At 29.0% G+C, this 27,715-nt stretch overlaps 1 protein-coding gene across 1 annotated transcript; it reads left to right on the top strand.

The window, feature by feature from the left end:
• Positions 1 to 19,184: 19,184 nt before the first annotated feature.
• On the top strand, positions 19,185 to 19,688 carry LOC308271710 (CGG triplet repeat-binding protein 1; the record flags this gene model as incomplete). Its single annotated transcript, XM_080708225.1, has 1 exon — positions 19,185 to 19,688. One exon carries the CDS (start codon positions 19,185 to 19,187, stop codon positions 19,686 to 19,688), a length of 504 nt encoding a protein of 167 aa, XP_080564351.1.
• Between the last annotated feature and the right edge of the window lie 8,027 nt (positions 19,689 to 27,715).

Here is a 27,715-nt window from a genome sequence, read left to right as displayed (position 1 = left end):
ATATTTCTCTATCTTATAGAAATATATGGGGTCTCATATATTTCTACAAGTTATAGAAATATATGGGGTCTCATATATTTCTACAAGTCATAGAAATATATGGGGTCTCATATATTTCTACAAGTTATAGAAATATATGGGGTCTCATATATTTCTACAAGTTATAGAAATATATGTGGTCTCATATATTTCTCTATATTATAGAAATATATGGGATCTCATATATTTGTACAAGTTATAGGAATATATGCGGTCTCATATATTTCTACAAGATATAGAAATATATGGAGTCTCATATATTTCTACAAGTTATAGAAATATATGGGGTCTCATATATTCATCTTATAGAAAGATATGGGGTCTCATATATTTCTACAGGTTTCAGAAATATATGGGGTCTCATATATTTCTACAAGATATAGAAATATATGGGGTCTCATATATTTCTACAAGTTATAGAAATATATGGGGTCTCATGTATTTCTACAAGTTATAGAAATATTTGGGGTCTCATGTATTTCTCTATCTTATAGAAATATATGGGGTTTCATATATTTCTACAAGTTATAGAAATATATGGGGTCTCATATATTTCTACAAGATATAGAAATATATGGGGTCTCATATATTTTACAAGTGATAGAAATATATGGGGTCTCATATATTTCTCTATCTTATAGAAATATATGGGGTCTCATATATTTCTACAAGTTATAGAAATATATGGGGTCTCATATATTTCTACAAGTTATAGAAATATATGGGGTCTCATATATTTCTTTATCTTATAGAAATATATGGGGTCTCATATATTTCTACAAGTTAAAGAAATATATGGGGTCTCATATATTTCTACAAGATAGAGAAATATAATGGGTCACTAATATTTCTAAAAGTTATAGAAATATATGGGGTCTCATATATTTCTGCAAGTTATAGAAATATATGGGGTCACATATATTTCTCTATCTTATAGAAATATATGTGGTCTCATATATTTCTTCAAGTTATAGAAATATATGGGGTCTCCTATATTTCTACAAGTCATAGAAATATATGGGGTCTCATATATTTCTACAAGTTATAGAAATATATGGGGTCTCATATATTTCTCTATATTATAGAAATATATGGGGTCTCATATATTTGTACCAGTTATAGGAATATATGCGGTTTCATATATTTCACAAAGATATAGAAATATATGGGGTCTCATATATTTCTACAAGTTATAGAAATATATGGGGTCTCATATATTTCTCTATTTTATAGAAATATATGGGGTCTCATATATTTCTACAAGTTATAGAACTATATGGGGTCTCATATATTTCTACACGATATAGAAATATATGGGGTCTCTTATATTCCTACAAGTTATAGAAATATATGGGGTCTCATATATTTCTACAAGTTATAGAAATATATGGGGTCTCATATATTTCTCTATTTTATAGAAATATATGGGGTCTCATATATTTCTACAAGTTATAGAACTATATGGGGTCTCATATATTTCTACACGATATAGAAATATATGGGGTCTCATATATTTCTACAAGATATAGAAATATATGGGGTGTCATATATTTCTACAAGTTATAGAAATATACGGGGTCTCATAATTTCTCTATCTTATAGAAATATATGGGGTCTCATATATTTTTACAAGTTATAGAAATATATGGCGTCTCATATATTTCTCTATCTTATAGAAATATATGGGGTCTCATATATTTCTACAAGTTCTAGAAATATATCGGGTCTCATATATTTCTACACGATATAGAAATATATGGGGTCTCATATATTTCTACAAGTTATAGAAATATATGGGTTCTCATATATTTCTACAAGTTATAGAAATATTTGTGGTCTCATATATTTCTCTATCTTATAGAAATATATGGGGTCTCATATATTTCTACAAGTTACAGAAATATATGGGGTCTCATATATTTCTACAAGATATTGAAATATATGGGGTCTCATATATTTTACAAGTGTTAGAAATATATGGGATCTCATATATTTCTCTATCTTATAGAAATATATGGGGTGTCATATATTTCTACAAGATATAGAAATATATGGGGTCTCATATATTTCTACAAGTTATAGAAATATATGGGGTCTCATATATTTCTTTATCTTATAGAAATATATGGGGTCTCATATATTTCTACAAGTTATAGAAATATATGGGGTCTCATATATTTCTACAAGATAGAGAAATATATGGGGTCTAATATATTTCTACACGATATAGAAATATATGGGGTCTCATATATTTCTACAAGTTATAGAAATATATGGGGTCTCATATATTTCTACAAGTTATAGAAATATATGGGGTCTCATATATTTCTTTATCTTATAGAAATATATGGGGTCTCATATATTTCTACAAGTTATAGAAATATATGGGGTCTCATATATTTCTACAAGATAGAGAAATATATGGGGTCTAATATATTTCTACACGATATAGAAATATATGGGGTCTCATATATTTCTACAAGTTATAGAAATATATGGGGTCTCATATATTTCTACAAGTTATAGTAATATTTGGGGTCTCATATATTTCTCTATCTTATAGAAATATATGGGGTCTCATATATTTGTACAAGTTATAGAAATATATGGGGTATCATATATTTCTACAAGATATTGAAATATATGGGGTCTCATATATTTTACAAGTGATAGAAATATATGGGTTCTCATATATTTCTCTATCTTATAGAAATATATGGGGTTTCATATATTTCTACAAGTTATAGAAATATATGGGGTCTCATATATTTCTACAAGTTATAGAAATATATGGGGTCTCATATATTTCTACAAGTTATAGTAATATATGGGGTCTCATATACTTCTCTATATTATAGAAATATATGTGGTCTCATATATTTGTACAAGTTATAGGAATATATGCGGTCTCATATATTTCTACAAGATATAGAAATATATGGCGTCTTATATATTTCTACAAGTTATCGAAATATATGGGGTCTCATATATTTCTCTATCTTATAGAAATATATGGGGTCTCATATATTTCTACAAGTTATTGAAATATATGGGGTCTCATATATTTCTACAAGATATAGAAATATATGGGGTGTCATATATTTCTACAAGTTATAGAAATATACGGGGTCTCATAATTTCTCTATCTTATAGAAATATATGGGGTCTCATATATTTTTACAAGTTATAGAAATATATGGCGTCTCATATATTTCTCTATCTTATAGAAATATATGGGGTCTCATATATTTCTACAAGTTCTAGAAATATATGGGGTCTCATATATTTCTCTAACTTATAGAAATATATGGAGTCTCATATATTTCTACAAGTTATAGAAATATATGGGGTCACATATATTTCTCTATCTTATAGATATATATGGGGTCTCATATATTTCTACAAGATATAGAAATATTTGGGGTCTCATATATTTCTCTATCTTATAGAAATATATGGGATCTCCTATATTTCTACAAGTTATGAAAATATATGTGTTTTCATATATTTCTCTATCTTATAGAAATATAGGGGGCCTCCTATATTTCTACAAGTCATAGAAATATATGGGGTCTCATATATTTCTCTATCTTATAAAAATATAGGGGACCTCCTATATTTCTACAAGTCAGAGAAATATATGGGGTCTCATATATTTCTCTATCTTATAGAAATATAGGGGGCCTCCTATATTTCTACAAGTCATAGAAATATATGGGTTTTCATATATTTCTCTATCTTATAGAAATATAGGGGGCCTCCTATATCTCTATAAGTCATAGAAATATATGGGGTCACATATATTTCTCTATCTTATACAAATATAGGGGGTCTCCTATATTTCTACAAGTCATAGAAATATATGGTGTCTCATATATTTCTACAAGATATAGAAATATAGGGGGTCTCCTATATTTCTACAAGTCATAGAAATATATGGGGTCTCATATATTTCTACAAGATATAGAAGTATATGGGGTCTCCTATATTTCTACAAGTTATAGCAATATATGGGGTCTCATATATTTCTACAAGTTATAGAAATATATGGGGTCTCATATATTTCTCTATCTTATAGAAATATATGGGGTCTCATATATTTCTACAAGTTATAGAAATACATGGGGTCTCATATATTTTTCTATCTTATAGAAATATATGGGGTCTCATATATTTCTACAAGTTATAGAAATATATGGGGTCTCATATATTTCTACAAGATATAGAAATATATGGGGTCTCATATATTTCTACAAGTTATAGAAATATATGGGGTCTCATGTATTTCTAAAAGTTATAGAAATATTTGGGGTCTCATATATTTCTCTATCTTATAGAAATATATGGGGTTTCATATATTTCTACAAGTTATAGAAATATATGGGGTCTCATATATTTCTACAAGTTATAGAAATATATGGGGTCTCATATATTTCTTTATCTTATAGAAATATATGGGGTCTCATATATTTCTACAAGTTATAGAAATATATGGGGTCTCATATATTTCTGCAAGATAGAGAAATATATGGGGTCTAATATATTTCTACACGATATAGAAATATATGGGGTCTCATATATTTCTACAAGTTATAGAAATATATGGGGTCTCATATATTTCTACAAGTTATAGAAATATTTGGGGTCTCATATATTTCTCTATCTTATAGAAATATATGGGGTCTCATATATTTCTACAAGTTATAGAAATATATGGGGTCTCATATATTTATTCAAGATATTGAAATATATGGGGTCTCATATATTTTACAAGTGATAGAAATATATGGGGTCTCATATATTTCTCTATCTTATAGAAATATATGGGGTCTCATATATTTCTACAAGTTATAGAAATATATGGGGTCTCATATATTTCTACAAGTCATAGAAATATATGGGGTCTCATATATTTCTACAAGTTATAGAAATATATGGGGTCTCATATATTTCTACAAGTTATAGAAATATATGGGGTCTCATATATTTCTCTATATTATAGAAATATATGGGGTCTCATATATTTGTACAAGTTATAGGAATATATGCGGTCTCATATATTTCTACAAGATATAGAAATATATGGAGTCTTATATATTTCTACAAGTTATAGAAATATATGGGGTCTCATATATTTCTACAAGTTATTGAAATATATGGGGTCTCATATATTTCTACAAGATATAGAAATATATGGGGTGTCATATATTTCTACAAGTTATAGAAATATACGGGGTCTCATAATTTCTCTATCTTATAGAAATATATGGGGTCTCATATATTTTTACATGTTATAGAAATATATGGCGTCTCATATATTTCTCTATCTTATAGAAATATATGGGGTCTCATATATTTCTACAAGTTCTAGAAATATATGGGGTCTCATATATTTCTCTACCTTATAGAAATATATCGAGTCTCATATATTTCTACAAGTTATAGAAATATATGGGGTCACATATATTTCTCTATCTTATAGAAATATATGGGGTCTCATATATTTCTACAAGATATAGAAATATTTGGGGTCTCATATATTTCTCTATCTTATCGAAATATATGGGATCTCCTATATTTCTACAAGTTATGAAAATATATGGGTTTTCATATATTTCTCTATCTTATAGAAATATAGGGGGCCTCCTATATTTCTACAAGTCATAGAAATATATGGGGTCTCATATATTTCTCTATCTTATAAAAATATAGGGGACCTCCTATATTTCTACAAGTCAGAGAAATATATGGGGTCTCATATATTTCTCTATCTTATAGAAATATAGGGGGCCTCCTATATTTCTACAAGTCATAGAAATATATGGGTTTTCATATATTTCTCTATCTTATAGAAATATAGGGGGCCTCCTATATCTCTATAAGTCATAGAAATATATGGGGTCTCATATATTTCTCTATCTTATACAAATATAGGGGGTCTCCTATATTTCTACAAGTCATAGAAATATATGGTGTCTCATATATTTCTACAAGATATAGAAATATAGGGGGTCTCCTATATTTCTACAAGTCATAGAAATATATGGGGTCTCATATATTTCTACAAGATATAGAAGTATATGGGGTTTCCTATATTTCTACAAGTTATAGCAATATATGGGGTCTCATATATTTCTACAAGTTATAGAAATATATGGGGTCTCATATTATTTCTCTATCTTATAGAAATATATGGGGTCTCATATATTTCTACAAGTTATAGAAATATATGGGGTCTCATATATTTCTCTATCTTATAGAAATATATGGGGTCTCATATATTTCTACAAGTTATAGAAATATATGGGGTCTCATATATTTTTCTATCTTATAGAAATATATGGGGTCTCATATATTTCTACAAGTTATAGAAATATATGGGGTCTCATATATTTCTCTATCTTATAGAAATATATGGGTTCTCATATATTTCTACAAGTTATAGAAATATATGCGGTCTCATATATTTCTACAAGATATAGAAATATATGGGGTCTCATATATTTCTACAAGATATAGAAATATTTGGGGTCTCATATATTTCTCTATCTTATAGAAATATATGGGATCTCCTATATTTCTACAAGTTATGAAAATATATGTGTTTTCATATATTTCTCTATCTTATAGAAATATAGGGGGCCTCCTATATTTCTACAAGTCATAGAAATATATGGGGTCTCATATATTTCTCTATCTTATAAAAATATAGGGGACCTCCTATATTTCTACAAGTCAGAGAAATATATGGGGTCTCATATATTTCTCTATCTTATAGAAATATATGGGGCCTCCTATATTTCTACAAGTCATAGAAATATATGGGTTTTCATATATTTCTCTATCTTATAGAAATATAGGGGGCCTCCTATATCTCTATAAGTCATAGAAATATATGGGGTCTCATATATTTCTCTATCTTATACAAATATAGGGGGTCTCCTATATTTCTACAAGTCATAGAAATATATGGTGTCTCATATATTTCTACAAGATATAGAAATATAGGGGGTCTCCTCTATTTCTACAAGTCATAGAAATATATGGGGTCTCATATATTTCTACAAGATATAGAAGTATATGGGGTCTCCTATATTTCTACAAGTTATAGCAATATATGGGGTCTCATATATTTCTACAAGTTATAGAAATATATGGGGTCTCATATATTTCTCTATCTTATAGAAATATATGGGGTCTCATATATTTCTACAAGTTATAGAAATACATGGGGTCTCATATATTTTTCTATCTTATAGAAATATATGGGGTCTCATATATTTCTACAAGTTATAGAAATATATGGAGTCTCATATATTTCTACAAGATATAGAAATATATGGGGTCTCATATATTTCTACAAGTTATAGAAATATATGGGTTCTCATGTATTTCTACAAGTTATAGAAATATTTGGGGTCTCATATATTTCTCTATCTTATAGAAATATATGGGGTTTCATATATTTCTACAAGTTATAGAAATATATGGGGTCTCATATATTTCTACAAGTTATAGAAATATATGGGGTCTCATATATTTCTCTATCTTATAGAAATATATGGGGTCTCATATATTTCTACAAGTTATAGAAATATATGGGGTCTCATATATTTCTGCAAGATAGAGAAATATATGGGGTCTAATATATTTCTACACGATATAGAAATATATGGGGTCTCATATATTTCTACAAGTTATAGAAATATATGGGGTCTCATATATTTCTAAAAGTTATAGAAATATTTGGGGTCTCATATATTTCTCTATCTTATAGAAATATATGGGGTCTCATATATTTCTACAAGTTATAGAAATATATGGGGTCTCATATATTTCTACAAGATATTGAAATATATGGGGTCTCATATATTTTACAAGTGATAGAAATATATGGGGTCTCATATATTTCTCTATCTTATAGAAATATATGGGGTCTCATATATTTCTACAAGTTATAGAAATATATGGGGTCTCATATATTTCTACAAGTCATAGAAATATATGGGGTCTCATATATTTCTACAAGTTATAGAAATATATGGGGTCTCATATATTTCTACAAGTTATAGAAATATATGGGGTCTCATATATTTCTCTATATTATAGAAATATATGGGGTCTCATATATTTGTACAAGTTATAGGAATATATGCGGTCTCATATATTTCTACAAGATATAGAAATATATGGAGTCTTATATATTTCTACAAGTTATAGAAATATATGGGGTCTCATATATTTCTACAAGTTATTGAAATATATGGGGTCTCATATATTTCTACAAGATATAGAAATATATGGGGTGTCATATATTTCTACAAGTTATAGAAATATACGGGGTCTCATAATTTCTCTATCTTATAGAAATATATGGGGTCTCATATATTTTTACAAGTTATAGAAATATATGGCGTCTCATATATTTCTCTATCTTATAGAAATATATGGGGACTCATATATTTCTACAAGTTCTAGAAATATATGGGGTCTCATATATTTCTCTAACTTATAGAAATATATGGAGTCTCATATATTTCTACAAGTTATAGAAATATATGGGGTCACATATATTTCTCTATCTTATAGATATATATGGGGTCTCATATATTTCTACAAGATATAGAAATATTTGGGGTCTCATATATTTCTCTATCTTATCGAAATATATGGGATCTCCTATATTTCTACAAGTTATGAAAATATATGGGTTTTCATATATTTCTCTATCTTATAGAAATATAGGGGGCCTCCTATATTTCTACAAGTCATAGAAATATATGGGGTCTCATATATTTCTCTATCTTATAAAAATATAGGGGACCTCCTATATTTCTACAAGTCAGAGAAATATATGGGGTCTCATATATTTCTCTATCTTATAGAAATATAGGGGGCCTCCTATATTTCTACAAGTCATAGAAATATATGGGTTTTCATATATTTCTCTATCTTATAGAAATATAGGGGGCCTCCTATATCTCTATAAGTCATAGAAATATATGGGGTCTCATATATTTCTCTATCTTATACAAATATAGGGGGTCTCCTATATTTCTACAAGTCATAGAAATATATGGTGTCTCATATATTTCTACAAGATATAGAAATATAGGGGGTCTCCTATATTTCTACAAGTCATAGAAATATATGGGGTCTCATATATTTCTACAAGATATAGAAGTATATGGGGTCTCCTATATTTCTACAAGTTATAGCAATATATGGGGTCTCATATATTTCTACAAGTTATAGAAATATATGGGGTCTCATATTATTTCTCTATCTTATAGAAATATATGGGGTCTCATATATTTCTACAAGTTATAGAAATATATGGGGTCTCATATATTTCTCTATCTTATAGAAATATATGGGGTCTCATATATTTCTACAAGTTATAGAAATATATGGGGTCTCATATATTTTTCTATCTTATAGAAATATATGGGGTCTCATATATTTCTACAAGTTATAGAAATATATGGGGTCTCATATATTTCTCTATCTTATAGAAATATATGGGGTCTCATATATTTCTACAAGTTATAGAAATATATGCGGTCTCATATATTTCTACAAGATATAGAAATATATGGGGTCTCATATATTTCTACAAGATATAGAAATATTTGGGGTCTCATATATTTCTCTATCTTATAGAAATATATGGGATCTCCTATATTTCTACAAGTTATGAAAATATATGTGTTTTCATATATTTCTCTATCTTATAGAAATATAGGGGGCCTCCTATATTTCTACAAGTCATAGAAATATATGGGGTCTCATATATTTCTCTATCTTATAAAAATATAGGGGACCTCCTATATTTCTACAAGTCAGAGAAATATATGGGGTCTCATATATTTCTCTATCTTATAGAAATATAGGGGGCCTCCTATATTTCTACAAGTCATAGAAATATATGGGTTTTCATATATTTCTCTATCTTATAGAAATATAGGGGGCCTCCTATATCTCTATAAGTCATAGAAATATATGGGGTCTCATATATTTCTCTATCTTATACAAATATAGGGGGTCTCCTATATTTCTACAAGTCATAGAAATATATGGTGTCTCATATATTTCTACAAGATATAGAAATATAGGGGGTCTCCTCTATTTCTACAAGTCATAGAAATATATGGGGTCTCATATATTTCTACAAGATATAGAAGTATATGGGGTCTCCTATATTTCTACAAGTTATAGCAATATATGGGGTCTCATATATTTCTACAAGTTATAGAAATATATGGGGTCTCATATATTTCTCTATCTTATAGAAATATATGGGGTCTCATATATTTCTACAAGTTATAGAAATACATGGGGTCTCATATATTTTTCTATCTTATAGAAATATATGGGGTCTCATATATTTCTACAAGTTATAGAAATATATGGAGTCTCATATATTTCTACAAGATATAGAAATATATGGGGTCTCATATATTTCTACAAGTTATAGAAATATATGGGGTCTCATGTATTTCTACAAGTTATAGAAATATTTGGGGTCTCATATATTTCTCTATCTTATAGAAATATATGGGGTTTCATATATTTCTACAAGTTATAGAAATATATGGGGTCTCATATATTTCTACAAGTTATAGAAATATATGGGGTCTCATATATTTCTCTATCTTATAGAAATATATGGGGTCTCATATATTTCTACAAGTTATAGAAATATATGGGGTCTCATATATTTCTGCAAGATAGAGAAATATATGGGGTCTAATATATTTCTACACGATATAGAAATATATGGGGTCTCATATATTTCTACAAGTTATAGAAATATATGGGGTCTCATATATTTCTACAAGTTATAGAAATATTTGGGGTCTCATATATTTCTCTATCTTATAGAAATATATGGGGTCTCATATATTTCTACAAGTTATAGAAATATATGGGGTCTCATATATTTCTACAAGATATTGAAATATATGGGGTCTCATATATTTTACAAGTGATAGAAATATATGGGGTCTCATATATTTCTCTATCTTATAGAAATATATGGGGTCTCATATATTTCTACAAGTTATAGAAATATATGGGGTCTCATATATTTCTACAAGTCATAGAAATATATGGGGTCTCATATATTTCTACAAGTTATAGAAATATATGGGGTCTCATATATTTCTACAAGTTATAGAAATATATGGGGTCTCATATATTTCTCTATATTATAGAAATATATGGGGTCTCATATATTTGTACAAGTTATAGGAATATATGCGGTCTCATATATTTCTACAAGATATAGAAATATATGGAGTCTTATATATTTCTACAAGTTATAGAAATATATGGGGTCTCATATATTTCTACAAGTTATTGAAATATATGGGGTCTCATATATTTCTACAAGATATAGAAATATATGGGGTGTCATATATTTCTACAAGTTATAGAAATATACGGGGTCTCATAATTTCTCTATCTTATAGAAATATATGGGGTCTCATATATTTTTACAAGTTATAGAAATATATGGCGTCTCATATATTTCTCTATCTTATAGAAATATATGGGGACTCATATATTTCTACAAGTTCTAGAAATATATGGGGTCTCATATATTTCTCTAACTTATAGAAATATATGGAGTCTCATATATTTCTACAAGTTATAGAAATATATGGGGTCACATATATTTCTCTATCTTATAGATATATATGGGGTCTCATATATTTCTACAAGATATAGTAATATTTGGGGTCTCATATATTTCTCTATCTTATCGAAATATATGGGATCTCCTATATTTCTACAAGTTATGAAAATATATGGGTTTTCATATATTTCTCTATCTTATAGAAATATAGGGGGCCTCCTATATTTCTACAAGTCATAGAAATATATGGGGTCTCATATATTTCTCTATCTTATAAAAATATAGGGGACCTCCTATATTTCTACAAGTCAGAGAAATATATGGGGTCTCATATATTTCTCTATCTTATAGAAATATAGGGGGCCTCCTATATTTCTACAAGTCATAGAAATATATGGGTTTTCATATATTTCTCTATCTTATAGAAATATAGGGGGCCTCCTATATCTCTATAAGTCATAGAAATATATGGGGTCTCATATATTTCTCTATCTTATACAAATATAGGGGGTCTCCTATATTTCTACAAGTCATAGAAATATATGGTGTCTCATATATTTCTACAAGATATAGAAATATAGGGGGTCTCCTATATTTCTACAAGTCATAGAAATATATGGGGTCTCATATATTTCTACAAGATATAGAAGTATATGGGGTCTCCTATATTTCTACAAGTTATAGCAATATATGGGGTCTCATATATTTCTACAAGTTATAGAAATATATGGGGTCTCATATTATTTCTCTATCTTATAGAAATATATGGGGTCTCATATATTTCTACAAGTTATAGAAATATATGGGGTCTCATATATTTCTCTATCTTATAGAAATATATGGGGTCTCATATATTTCTACAAGTTATAGAAATATATGGGGTCTCATATATTTTTCTATCTTATAGAAATATATGGGGTCTCATATATTTCTACAAGTTATAGAAATATATGGGGTCTCATATATTTCTCTATCTTATAGAAATATATGGGGTCTCATATATTTCTACAAGTTATAGAAATATATGCGGTCTCATATATTTCTACAAGATATAGAAATATATGGGGTCTCATATATTTCTACAAGATATAGAAATATTTGGGGTCTCATATATTTCTCTATCTTATAGAAATATATGGGATCTCCTATATTTCTACAAGTTATGAAAATATATGTGTTTTCATATATTTCTCTATCTTATAGAAATATAGGGGGCCTCCTATATTTCTACAAGTCATAGAAATATATGGGGTCTCATATATTTCTCTATCTTATAAAAATATAGGGGACCTCCTATATTTCTACAAGTCAGAGAAATATATGGGGTCTCATATATTTCTCTATCTTATAGAAATATAGGGGGCCTCCTATATTTCTACAAGTCATAGAAATATATGGGTTTTCATATATTTCTCTATCTTATAGAAATATAGGGGGCCTCCTATATCTCTATAAGTCATAGAAATATATGGGGTCTCATATATTTCTCTATCTTATACAAATATAGGGGGTCTCCTATATTTCTACAAGTCATAGAAATATATGGTGTCTCATATATTTCTACAAGATATAGAAATATAGGGGGTCTCCTCTATTTCTACAAGTCATAGAAATATATGGGGTCTCATATATTTCTACAAGATATAGAAGTATATGGGGTCTCCTATATTTCTACAAGTTATAGCAATATATGGGGTCTCATATATTTCTACAAGTTATAGAAATATATGGGGTCTCATATATTTCTCTATCTTATAGAAATATATGGGGTCTCATATATTTCTACAAGTTATAGAAATACATGGGGTCTCATATATTTTTCTATCTTATAGAAATATATGGGGTCTCATATATTTCTACAAGTTATAGAAATATATGGAGTCTCATATATTTCTACAAGATATAGAAATATATGGGGTCTCATATATTTCTACAAGTTATAGAAATATATGGGGTCTCATGTATTTCTACAAGTTATAGAAATATTTGGGGTCTCATATATTTCTCTATCTTATAGAAATATATGGGGTTTCATATATTTCTACAAGTTATAGAAATATATGGGGTCTCATATATTTCTACAAGTTATAGAAATATATGGGGTCTCATATATTTCTTTATCTTATAGAAATATATGGGGTCTCATATATTTCTACAAGTTATAGAAATATATGGGGTCTCATATATTTCTGCAAGATAGAGAAATATATGGGGTCTAATATATTTCTACACGATATAGAAATATATGGGGTCTCATATATTTCTACAAGTTATAGAAATATATGGGGTCTCATATATTTCTACAAGTTATAGAAATATTTGGGGTCTCATATATTTCTCTATCTTATAGAAATATATGGGGTCTCATATATTTCTACAAGTTATAGAAATATATGGGGTCTCATATATTTCTACAAGATATTGAAATATATGGGGTCTCATATATTTTACAAGTGATAGAAATATATGGGGTCTCATATATTTCTCTATCTTATAGAAATATATGGGGTCTCATATATTTCTACAAGTTATAGAAATATATGGGGTCTCATATATTTCTACAAGTCATAGAAATATATGGGGTCTCATATATTTCTACAAGTTATAGAAATATATGGGGTCTCATATATTTCTACAAGTTATAGAAATATATGGGGTCTCATATATTTCTCTATATTATAGAAATATATGGGGTCTCATATATTTGTACAAGTTATAGGAATATATGCGGTCTCATATATTTCTACAAGATATAGAAATATATGGAGTCTTATATATTTCTACAAGTTATAGAAATATATGGGGTCTCATATATTTCTACAAGTTATTGAAATATATGGGGTCTCATATATTTCTACAAGATATAGAAATATATGGGGTGTCATATATTTCTACAAGTTATAGAAATATACGGGGTCTCATAATTTCTCTATCTTATAGAAATATATGGGGTCTCATATATTTTTACATGTTATAGAAATATATGGCGTCTCATATATTTCTCTATCTTATAGAAATATATGGGGTCTCATATATTTCTACAAGTTCTAGAAATATATGGGGTCTCATATATTTCTCTACCTTATAGAAATATATCGAGTCTCATATATTTCTACAAGTTATAGAAAAATATGGGGTCACATATATTTCTCTATCTTATAGAAATATATGGGGTCTCATATATTTCTACAAGATATAGAAATATTTGGGGTCTCATATATTTCTCTATCTTATCGAAATATATGGGATCTCCTATATTTCTACAAGTTATGAAAATATATGGGTTTTCATATATTTCTCTATCTTATAGAAATATAGGGGGCCTCCTATATTTCTACAAGTCATAGAAATATATGGGGTCTCATATATTTCTACAAGATATAGAAATATATGGGGTCTCATATATTTTACAAGTGATAGAAATATATGGGGTCTCATATATTTCTCTATCTTATAGAAATATATGGGGTCTCATATATTTCTACAAGTTATAGAAATATATGGGGTCTCATATATTTCTAGAAGTTATAGAAATATATGGGGTCTCATATATTTCTCTATCTTATAGAAATATATGGGGTCTCATATATTTCTACAAGTTATAGAAATATATGACGTCTCATATATTTCTCTATCTTATAGAAATATATGGGGTCTCATATATTTCTACAAGTTCTAGAAATATATTGTGTCTCATATATTTCTCTAACTTATAGAAATATATGGAGTCTCATATATTTCTACAAGTTATAGAAATATATGGGGTCACATATATTTCTTTATCTTATAGAAATATATGGGGTCTCATATATTTCTACAAGATATAGAAATATATGGGGTCTCATATATTTCTCTATTTTATAGAAATATATGGGATCTCCTATATTTCTACAAGTTATAGAAATATATGGGGTCTCATATATTTCTCAATCTTATAGAAATATAGGGTGCCTCCTATATTTCTACAAGTCAGAGAAATATATGGGGTCTCATATATTTCTCTATCTTATAGAAATATAAGGGGCCTCCTATATTTCTACAAGTCAGAGAAATATATGGGGTCTCATATATTTCTCTATCTTATAGAAATATAGGGGGCCTCCTATATTTCTACAAGTCATAGAAATATATGGGGTCTCATATATTTCTCTATCTTATAGAAATAGAGGGGGTCTCCTATATTTCTACAAGTCATAGAAATATATGGTGTCTCATATATTTCTACAAGATATAGAAATATAGGGGGTCTCCTATATTTCTACAAGTCATAGAAATATATGGGGTCTCATATATTTCTACAAGATATAGAAGTATATGGGGTCTCCTATATTTCTACAAGTTATAGAAATATATGGGGTCTCATATATTTCTACAAGTTATAGAAATATATGGGGTCTCATATATTTCTCTATCTTATAGAAATATATGGGGTCTCATATATTTCTACAAGTTATAGAAATATATGGGGTCTCATATATTTTTCTATCTTATAGAAATATATGGGGTCTCATATATTTCTACAAGTTATAGAAATATATGGGGTCTCATATATTTCTCTATCTTATATAAATATATGGGGTCTCATATATTTCTACAAGTTATTGAAATATATGGGGTCTCATATATTTCTACAAGATATAGAAATATATGGGGTGTCATATATTTCTACAAGTTATAGAAATATACGGGGTTTCATAATTTCTCTATCTTATAGAAATATATGCGGTCTCATATATTTTTACAAGTTATAGAAATATATGGCGTCTCATATATTTCTCTATCTTATAGAAATATATGGGGTCTCATATATTTCTACAAGTTCTAGAAATATATGGGGTCTCATATATTTCTCTACCTTATAGAAATATATTGAGTCTCATATATTTCTACAAGTTATAGAAATATATGTGGTCACATATATTTCTCTATCTTATAGAAATATATGGGGTCTCATATATTTCTAAAAGATATAGAAATATATAGGGTCTCATATATTTCTCTATCTTATAGAAATATATAGGATCTCCTGTATTTCTACAAGTTATAAAAATATATGGGGTTTCATATATTTCTCTATCTTATAGAAATATAGGGGGCCTCCTATATTTCTACAAGTCAGAGAAATATATGGGGTGTCATATATTTCTCTATCTTATAGAAATATAGGGGACCTCCTATATTTCTACAAGTCAGAGAAATATATGGGGTCTCATATATTTCTCTATCTTATAGAAATATAGGGGGCCTCCTATATTTCTACAAGTCATAGAAATATATGGGGTCTCATATATTTCTACAAGATATAGAAGTATATGGGGTCTCCTATATTTCTACAAGTTATAGCAATATATGGGGTCTCATATATTTCTACAAGTTATAGAAATATATGGGGTCTCATATATTTCTCTATCTTATAGAAATATATGGGGTCTCATATATTTCTACAAGTTACAGAAATATATGGGGTCTCATATATTTTTCTATCTTATAGAAATATATGGGGTCTCATATATTTCTACAAGTTATAGAAATATATGGGGTCTCATATATTTCTCTATCTTATAGAAATATATGGGGTCTCATATATTTCTACAAGTTATAGAAATATATGCGGTCTCATATATTTCTACAAGATATAGAAGTATATGGGGTCTCCTATATTTCTACAAGTTATAGCAATATATGGGGTCTCATATATTTCTACAAGTTATAGAAATATATGGGGTCTCATATATTTTTCTATCTTATAGAAATATATGGGGTCTCATATATTTCTACAAGTTATAGAAATATATGGGGTCTCATATATTTCTCTATCTTATAGAAATATATGGGGTCTCATATATTTCTACAAGTTATAGAAATATATGCGGTCTCATATATTTCTACAAGATATAGAAATATATGGGGTCTCATATATTTCACCAAGTTATAGAAATATATGCGGTCTCATGTATTTCAACATGTTATAGAAATATTTGGGGTCTCATATATTTCTCTATCTTATAGAAATATATGGGGTCTCATATATTTCTACAAGTTATAGAAATATATGGGGTCGCATATATTTCTACAAGATATTGAAATATATGGTGTCTCATATATTTTACAAGTGATAGAAATATATGGGATCTCATATATTTCTCTATCTTATAGAAATATATGGGGTCTCTTATATTTCTACAAGTTATAGAAATATATGGGGTCTCCTATATTTCTACAAGTCATAGAAATATATGGGGTCTCATATATTTCTACAAGTTATAGAAATATATGGGGTCTCCTATATTTCTACAAGTCATAGAAATATATGGGGTCTCATATATTTCTACAAGTTATAGAAATATATGGGGTCTCTTATATTTCTACAAGTTATAGAAATATATGGGGTCTCCTATATTTCTACAAGTCATAGAAATATATGGGGTCTCATATATTTCTACAAGTTATAGAAATATATGGGGTCTCATATATTTCTACAAGTTATAGGAATATATGCGGTCTCATATATTTCTACAAGATATAGTAATATATGGAGTCTCATATATTTCTACAAGTTATAGAAATATATGGGGTCTCATATATTTCTACAAGATAGAGAAATATATGTGGTCTCATATATTTCTACAAGTTATAGAAATATATGGGGTCTCATATATTTCTCTATCTTATAGAAATATATGGGGTCTCATATATTTCTACAAGTTCTAGAAATATATGGGGTCTCATATATTTCTCTACCTTATAGAAATATATGGAGTCTCATATATTTCTACAAGTTATAGAAATATATGGGGTCACATATATTTCTCTATCTTATAGAAATATAGGGGGCCTCCTATATCTCTACAAGTCATAGAAATATATGGGGTCTCATATATTTCTCTATCTTATAGAAATATAGGGGGTCTCCTATATTTCTACAAGTCATAGAAATATATGGTGTCTCATATATTTCTACAAGATATAGAAATATAGGGGGTCTCCTATATTTCTACAAGTCATAGAAATATATGGGGTCTCATATATTTCTACAAGATATAGAAGTATATGGGGTCTCATATATTTCTCTATCTTATAGAAATATATGGGGTCTCATATATTTCTACAAGTTATAGAAATATATGGGGTCTCGGCGGGGGACGCGGCGGCCGCCGCGGGGCTCTCTCGGGCGACGGCGGCGGCGGGTGCAACTCCTCCCTCGCCCTCTTGCTCCTCCCTTTCTTCCTTTCCTTTCCGGCAGGGTCTCGTCCACTTTCCCTAGCAGCGGCGTCGATCTTACGCAAAGGCATGACTTGCCGGCATCGCAGGGAAAATAGGGTGCAAGCCCAGCAACTATTTCCTCACCACCACTTGTTGAAAAACTGATTTGAAGGAGTTTCCGGGATTGAACCAACAGAAAGTGCCTGGAATCCATGCGTCTCTGGTTTTGCGCTGGAGACCCTTCGCTACTAAGTATCAAGAAAAAAACTGGAAACTAATCCGAACCTTACTCAAAGTCAGAATGGAACGATTTGTAGTAACAGCACCACCAGCTCGAAACCGTTCTAAGACTGCTTTGTATGTGACACCCCTGGATCGAGTCACAGAGTTTGGAGGTGAGCTTCATGAAGATGGAGGAAAACTCTTCTGCACTTCTTGCAATGTGGTTCTGAATCATGTTCGCAAGTCTGCCATTAGTGACCACCTCAAGTCAAAGACTCATACCAAGAGGAAGGCAGAATTTGAAGAGCAGAATGTGAGAAAGAAGCAGAGGCCCCTTACTGCATCTCTTCAGTGCAACAGTACTGCTCAAACAGAGAAAGTCAGTGTTATCCAGGACTTTGTGAAAATGTGCCTGGAAGCCAACATCCCCCTTGAGAAGGCTGATCATCCAGCAGTCCGTGCTTTCCTGTCTCGTCATGTGAAGAATGGGGGCTCCATACCTAAATCAGACCAGCTGAGGAGAGCGTATCTGCCTGATGGATATGAGAATGAAAATCAGCTCCTCAACTCACAAGATTGTTGACAAGGAGGTTACCACCATTGTGATCAAGATAAATAATGTGGAGTATTAAAGTTATGTGTTGATTCTGTGGCTCATTTTTATATTTATTTCATTTAAAATCATGTGATGCAGAATAGTTTTGCAATGTGTATATAGTTGCAGGCAAAAAAAAAAAAAAAAGACCCTCACTGCAAAACTTGTTAATTTTAGTCACCAATGGTATAAAGCAAAACTTAGGTGTAGACTGTGTGAGGATACCTGAAACCTGATGATTATCTTTTAAATTGATGGTTTTTCTCTTGAAATGTTTGTGCATGGAAGAACCACCCTGCCTTTTAACCCTATTGCCATGTGTGATTATTCCTTGTGAGATTACTTAACTATTTGGATTGAAGACGAGCCTAGGAAATTGAAGCTGCTGCTAGGCAACACCACTTAGAGCATTGTAAAAGAATGATTCTGATTAGAGGGTCTTTTTAAAATGGAAGAAATAGTGGAAAACTATTCTTATATCTTAAAATTCCTAACAAAAATAACTTTATTTCAAACTGTTTTATTTGTATATGAAATATTTACTTAACTTTGAGTTTCTCACTGTCTTCCCCCCTCCCATTTTTAAGACTTATTGTTGTGTTTAGTAGCAGCTACAAGTGACCAAAAGACTATAATCTTTCCTTTAATGTCAGTGCCAAAAGCCATGGGGAATTTTGCAGTGACAAGATTTTAGTCTCTTACTATGAACACAAGTATTTTGAACCATAGCTTTCATGTTAAGCATCATCTTAAATTTGCAATATTTTAAAATATCTTGGTGTCATTGTAGGACTGACATTTTAAACAGGTAAACATTTTATGGTTGAGTTTCCTCTTTGCAGATAGTTACTTTTGGCTGGCAGATCAAATAACAAAATTGCTTTCTGTACATTTAATTTTTCCATAAGATTTTATAAGTTTATTTAGATAAATAGACTAGACTAGAAACAAGTTTACTTACTTTCACTTTTATCTGCTTTGCCTCTGGTGGTGCAAAGTTTTTAAACATGGATGGTAAACAGTTGTCTTGAAAATCTGATAAGGTTTTCATAATGGAGATTTGGTAGCATCCTGCATAGCTATTTGTGTGAGGAAATAATCAGTTCTGTTAAAGGTTAACCATGTTCAGAAAATGGACTCTATCTGAACCTCACTGTCCCATAAGGTTATTTAAGTAGTTTAGCCCAGTTAAGTCTTCCTCCATGAGAGATCCAAATTATATTTTTTTAAAATAAAACAGCTGAAAACTTGGACCAGAACTTAAATAAGCAATGTTAAATTATTTGAAAACATTCTAGTAAGAAACTTTTACAAACTATATTTCTATTACAGAGCAGTAACAAATGATGCCCTTTGTGACTTAGAGTGAGTTATCTTTGAGGTCATTTTATCACATATCTTCATTTTAAAAAAGAAAAAGCCAAAGTGAATAAAAATATTATGATTTGTAATTTTCAGAAACATCTTTCCTTGTCTTAAATGCTCTTACAGTCTTAAATTTCTAATTCACATATTCAGTATGGCCATCTGATTTTAAATTTTGTTTTCATTTTCTTTCAAAGCCTGCTATCATCACTTGGCAAAATTTGAACTTGCAGTTTTTCTCATGTCTGTTTATGTTAAAGTTGCACAATAGATGCCTATCTTAGTGCTCATATTGGTAAAGCACATACGTGAGGAGACCAGCAGCAAAACATAACCAAAATGTGTTTTACTATTACTTCGTCTAGAAAAGAATTTGCAGGCAACCATGTCTAATTTTAATTACCTAAGATTGTAGAAGATCTAAGAAGCTAGGAAGATAATTGAGTTTTATAGCACTATTTTAAGAGTACAAAAATAAGGTTTGATATACAATCATTCTAGTTTTTCAAGATTCAATGAGATTTAGACTGCTCCCTATTTAGGTATTACCAATAAATGTGGCAGAACAGCTTCTAGAGTCCAGTAAACTGGTTGATGTTGCACTAGAAAGAGTTAATAATTCACACTTAAGTTTCTAGTAGTTGTTACTGATTTGATAATCATTTATATTCTATATATTTGAATGTGTTTTTCAGACCCCTAGCTGTTCCCACATTCACTATATCTAGGGGTATAGTCTATTCTTTTAGGATTGTATCCTGTCCTTAGAAGAGTTTCCATCCTGCTGTGGGAGATTAATATTAATGTTTTTTTTGTTTTTACTGATTATGAACCATTCGTTCCCTGAAGCTGGTTAACTGTCTCTTGGTTAAGACAGAACAATTATTTTAGCCTTCTCAAACAGATACAGATCCATGTAACAATGATTGGCATATGTTAGATAGCAAATCAGAACGTCTAAGAGGCATATGCTGCTTTGGAGGGAGAGTGAACGTGTGTACAGAAGCTTTCAATTTTAACTATATAGTGTTAGTGTGATGCTAAACTGTTGGAAAAATAGCAACTTTTATAAGTTGTATGCATAAACATAAGATTTGTAATGTTTCATTTATAAACTGCCTTCAATACATGCTTACCTGTTAATAGTGTTTTCTCAAAGTATGGTAGTATGTCTTCCAGAATTTTACTATATGCTTACAGTAAATAGTTCCTAGCTTGTTGAAATACTGAATTACTTGTTGAATTCTTTTCAAATATATGAAGCATATAGCAAGCCTGAAAGACATTGTAATCATTTTTTACAGGGTGAAAGTTTAGATTTTGTATGAGAGCCTATATAGTTATTTTATCCTTTGTTATCTTTGATTAGGGCTTTCTTTAAAAAAAAATGGTATTTCCAGTTAATGCTTTTAACCCTATCGAATTTTCAGGGACCAGAATATTTTAAAGAATTCTGCCTCTTACTATTGTAATCACTTAGCTTCAGCTTAAAATTGTTGTTAACCATTAATTGCTTAAAAACTATCATTAAGTGCAAAGACTCCAAGCTGAAAGTTTTGTCTTAAAACTTTGCTTGAATTTGTATATGAATGTTAATAGAAACTTGTGTAAGCAAAGTTAAATTTAAGGTGGCCCAAAATAAAAATCAGAGTTTTCATTAGCTTAGTCTTTGGAATGGCTCTCCACGTTTTGACTTACCCAAACTGCTATGAAGTGAGGACAGATCACCTTAAAACATATTCATATGATTTGTTTACATGCAAGATTAGTTCCACAAATTCATTGAAAATTTTAGTCTTAAAAAAAATTGCTTTAGCTTCTGGTCAGCACTGATTAAAATGTGAATAATGAAGTGGCTACCCTAAACCTTGGTTTATCTCAATCCATACTATCATAGGTTTCCGAGGTAAATACAGTTCTTATCTAGTAGTATTCTACTTGTATCCAGACTATTGTATTAATTAAAATTTACTGTGTTCATTTTTGTATTCCTGTGCTTATTTTTTTGTTTTGCTCATGCATGTATCTTTAGTATAAATGTGTTGCTTTTAAGATTTTGTCTCTGTGACTTTTAAAAATAAATTTCAAAATGTTTCAAAAAAAAAAAAAAAAAAAAAAAAAAAAAAAGAAATATATGGGGTCTCATATATTTTTCTATCTTATTAAAATATATGGGGTCTCATATATTTCTACAAGATATAGAAATATATGGGGTCTCATATATTTATCTTATAGAAATATATGGTGTCTCATATATTTCTACAAATTATAGAAATATATGTGGTCTCATATATTTCTACAAGATATAGAAATATTTGGGGTCTCATATATTTCTCTATCTTATAGAAATATATGGGGTTTCATATATTTCTACAAGTTATAGAAATATATGGCGTCTCATATATTTCTACCAGATATAGAAATATATGGGGTCTCATATATTTTACAAGTGATAGAAATATATGGGATCTCATATATTTCTCTATCTTATAGAAATATATGGGGTCTCATATATTTCTACAAGTTATAGAAATATATGGGGTCTCCTATATTTCTACAAGTCATAGAAATATATGGGGTCTCATATATTTCTACAAGTTATAGAAATATATGGGGTCTCATATATATCTCTATATTATAGAAATATATGGGGTCTCATATATTTGTACCAGTTATAGGAATATATGCGGTCTCATATATTTCTACAAGATATAGAAATATATGGGATCTCCTATATTTCTACAAGTTATAGAAATATATGGGGTCTCATATATTTATCTTATAGAAATATATGGTGTCTCATATATTTCTACAAATTATAGAAATATATGTGGTCTCATATATTTCTACAAGATATAGAAATATTTGGGGTCTCATATATTTCTCTATCTTATAGAAATATATGGGGTTTCATATATTTCTACAAGTTATAGAAATATATGGCGTCTCATATATTTCTACCAGATATAGAAATATATGGGGTCTCATATATTTTACAAGTGATAGAAATATATGGGATCTCATATATTTCTCTATCTTATAGAAATATATGGGGTCTCATATATTTCTACAAGTTATAGAAATATATGGGGTCTCCTATATTTCTACAAGTCATAGAAATATATGGGGTCTCATATATTTCTACAAGTTATAGAAATATATGGGGTCTCATATATATCTCTATATTATAGAAATATATGGGGTCTCATATATTTGTACCAGTTATAGGAATATATGCGGTCTCATATATTTCTACAAGATATAGAAATATATGGGATCTCCTATATTTCTACAAGTTATAGAAATATATGGGGTCTCATATATTTCTCTATCTTATAGAAATATAGGGGGCCTCCTATATTTCTACAAGTCACAGAAATATATGGGGTCTCATATATTTCTCTATCTTATAGAAATATAGGGCCCTCATATATTTCTACAAGTCACAGAAATATATGGGGTCTCATATATTTCTCTATCTTATAGAAATATAGGGGGCCTCCTATATTTCTACAAGTCACAGAAATATACGGGGTCTCATATATTTCTACAAGTTATAGAAATATATGGGGTCTCATATTATTTCTCTATCTTATAGAAATATATGTGGTCTCATATATTTCTACAAGTTATAGAAATATATGGGGTCTCATATATTTCTCTATCTTATAGAAATATATGGGGTCTCATATATTTCTACAAGTTATAGAAATATATGCGGTCTCATATATTTTTCTATCTTATAGAAATATATGGGGTCTCATATATTTCTACAAGTTATAGAAATATATGGGGTCTCATATATTTCTCTATCTTATAGAAATATATGGGGTCTCATATATTTCTACAAGTTATAGAAATATATGGGGTCTCATATATTTCTACAAGATATAGAAATATATGGGGTCTCATATTTCTACAAGTTATAGAAATATATGGGGTCTCATGTATTTCTACAAGTTATAGAAATATTTGGGGTCTCATATATTTCTCTATCTTATAGAAATATATGGGGTCTCATATATTTCTACAAGTTATAGAAATATATGGGGTCTCATATATTTCTACAAGATATAGAAATTTATGGGGTCTCATATATTTTACAAGTGATAGAAATATATGGGGTCTCATATATTTCTCTATCTTATAGAAATATATGGGGTCTCATATATTTCTACAAGTTATAGAAATATATGGGGTCTCATATATTTCTAGAAGTTATAGAAATATATGGGGTCTCATATATTTCTTTATCTTATAGAAATATATGGGGTCTCATATATTTCTACAAGTTATAGAAATATATGGGGTCTCATATATTTCTACAAGATAGAGAAATATAATGGGTCACTAATATTTCTAAAAGTTATAGAAATATATGGGGTCTCATATATTTCTACAAGTTATAGAAATATATGGGGTCTCATATATTTCTCTATCTTATAGAAATATATGGGGTCTCATATATTTCTACAAGTTATAGAAATATATGGGGTCTCCTATATTTCTACAAGTCATAGAAATATATGGGGTCTCATATATTTCTACAAGTTATAAAAATATACGGGGTCTTATATATTTCTCTATCTTATAGAAATATATGGGGTCTCATATATTTCTACAAGTTATAGAAATATATGGCGTCTCATATATTTCTCTATCTTATAGAAATATATGGGGTCTCATATATTTCTACAAGTTCTAGAAATATATTGTGTCTCATATATTTCTCTAACTTATAGAAATATATTGAGTCTCATATATTTCTACAAGTTATAGAAATATATGGGGTCACATATATTTCTCTATCTTATAGAAATATATGGGGTCTCATATATTTCTACAAGATATAGAAATATATGGGGTCTCATATTTTTCTCTATCTTATAGAAATATATGGGATCTCCTATATTTCTACAAATTATAGAAATATATGGGGTCTCATATATTTCTCAATCTTATAGAAATATAGGGGGCCTCCTATATTTCTACAAGTCAGAGAAATATATGGGGTCTCATATATTTCTCTATCTTATAGAAATATATGGGGCCTCCTATATTTCTACAAGTCAGAGAAATATATGGGGTCTCATATATTTCTCTATCTTATAGAAATATAGGGGGCCTCCTATATATCTACAAGTCATAGAAATATATGGGGTCTCATATATTTCTCTATCTTATAGAAATATAGGGGCCTTCTATATTTCTACAAGTCATAGAAATATATGGGGTCTCATATATTTCTCTATCTTATAGAAATATATGGGGTCTCATATATTTCTACAAGTTATAGAAATATATGGGGTCTCATATATTTTTCTATCTTATAGAAATATATGGGGTCTCATATATTTCTACAAGTTATAGAAATAAATGGGGTCTCATATATTTCTCTATCTTATAGAAATATATGGGGTCTCATATATTTCTACAAGTTATAGAAATATATGCGGTCTCATATATTTCTACAAGATATAGAAATATATGGGGTCTCATATATTTCTACAAGATATTGAAATATATGGGGTCTCATATATTTTACAAGTGATAGAAATATATGGGGTCTCATATATTTCTCTATCTTATAGAAATATATTGGGTCTCATATATTTCTACAAGTTATAGAAATATATGGGGTCTCATATATTTCTACAAGTCATAGAAATATATGGGGTCTCATATATTTCTACAAGTTATAGAAATATATGGGGTCTCATATATTTCTACAAGTTATACAAATATATGGGGTCTCATATATTTCTCTATATTATAGAAATATATGGGGTCTCATATATTTGTACAAGTTATAGGAATATATGCGGTCTCATATATTTCTACAAGATATAGTAATATATGGAGTCTCATATATTTCTACAAGTTATATTAATATATGGGGTCTCATATATTTCTCTATCTTATAGAAATATATGGGGTCTCATATATTTCTACAAGTTATTGAAATATATGGGGTCTCATATATTTCTACAAGATATAGAAATATATGGGGTGTCATATATTTCTACAAGTTATAGAAATATACGGGGTCTCATTATTTCTCTATCTTATAGAAATATATGCGGTCTCATATATTTTTACAAGTTATAGAAATATATGGCGTCTCATATATTTCTCTATCTTATAGAAATATATGGGGTCTCATATATTTCTACAAGTTCTAGAAATATATGGGGTCTCATATATTTCTCTACCTTATAGAAATATATGGAGTCTCATATATTTCTACAAGTTATAGAAATATATGGGGTCACATATATTTCTCTATCTTATAGAAATATATGGGGTCTCATATATTTCTACAAGATATAGAAATATGTGGGGTCTCATATATTTCTCTATCTTATAGAAATATATGGGATCTCCTGTATTTCTACAAGTTATAAAAATATATGGGGTTTCATATATTTCTCTATCTTATAGAAATATAGGGGGCCTCCTATATTTCTACAAGTCATAGAAATATATGGGGTCTCATATATTTCTCTATCTTATAGAAATATATGGGGTCTCATATTTTTCTACAAGTTATAGAAATATATGCGGTCTCATATATTTCTCTATCTTATAGAAATATATGGGGTCTCATATATTTCTACAAGTTATAGAAATATATGCAGTCTCATATATTT

The sequence above is a fragment of the Muscardinus avellanarius genome (genome assembly GCF_963383645.1).
Source record: "Muscardinus avellanarius genome assembly, chromosome: 12".
Taxonomy (NCBI): domain Eukaryota; kingdom Metazoa; phylum Chordata; class Mammalia; order Rodentia; family Gliridae; genus Muscardinus; species Muscardinus avellanarius.
This window is presented reverse-complemented; position numbering and strand designations above follow the sequence as displayed.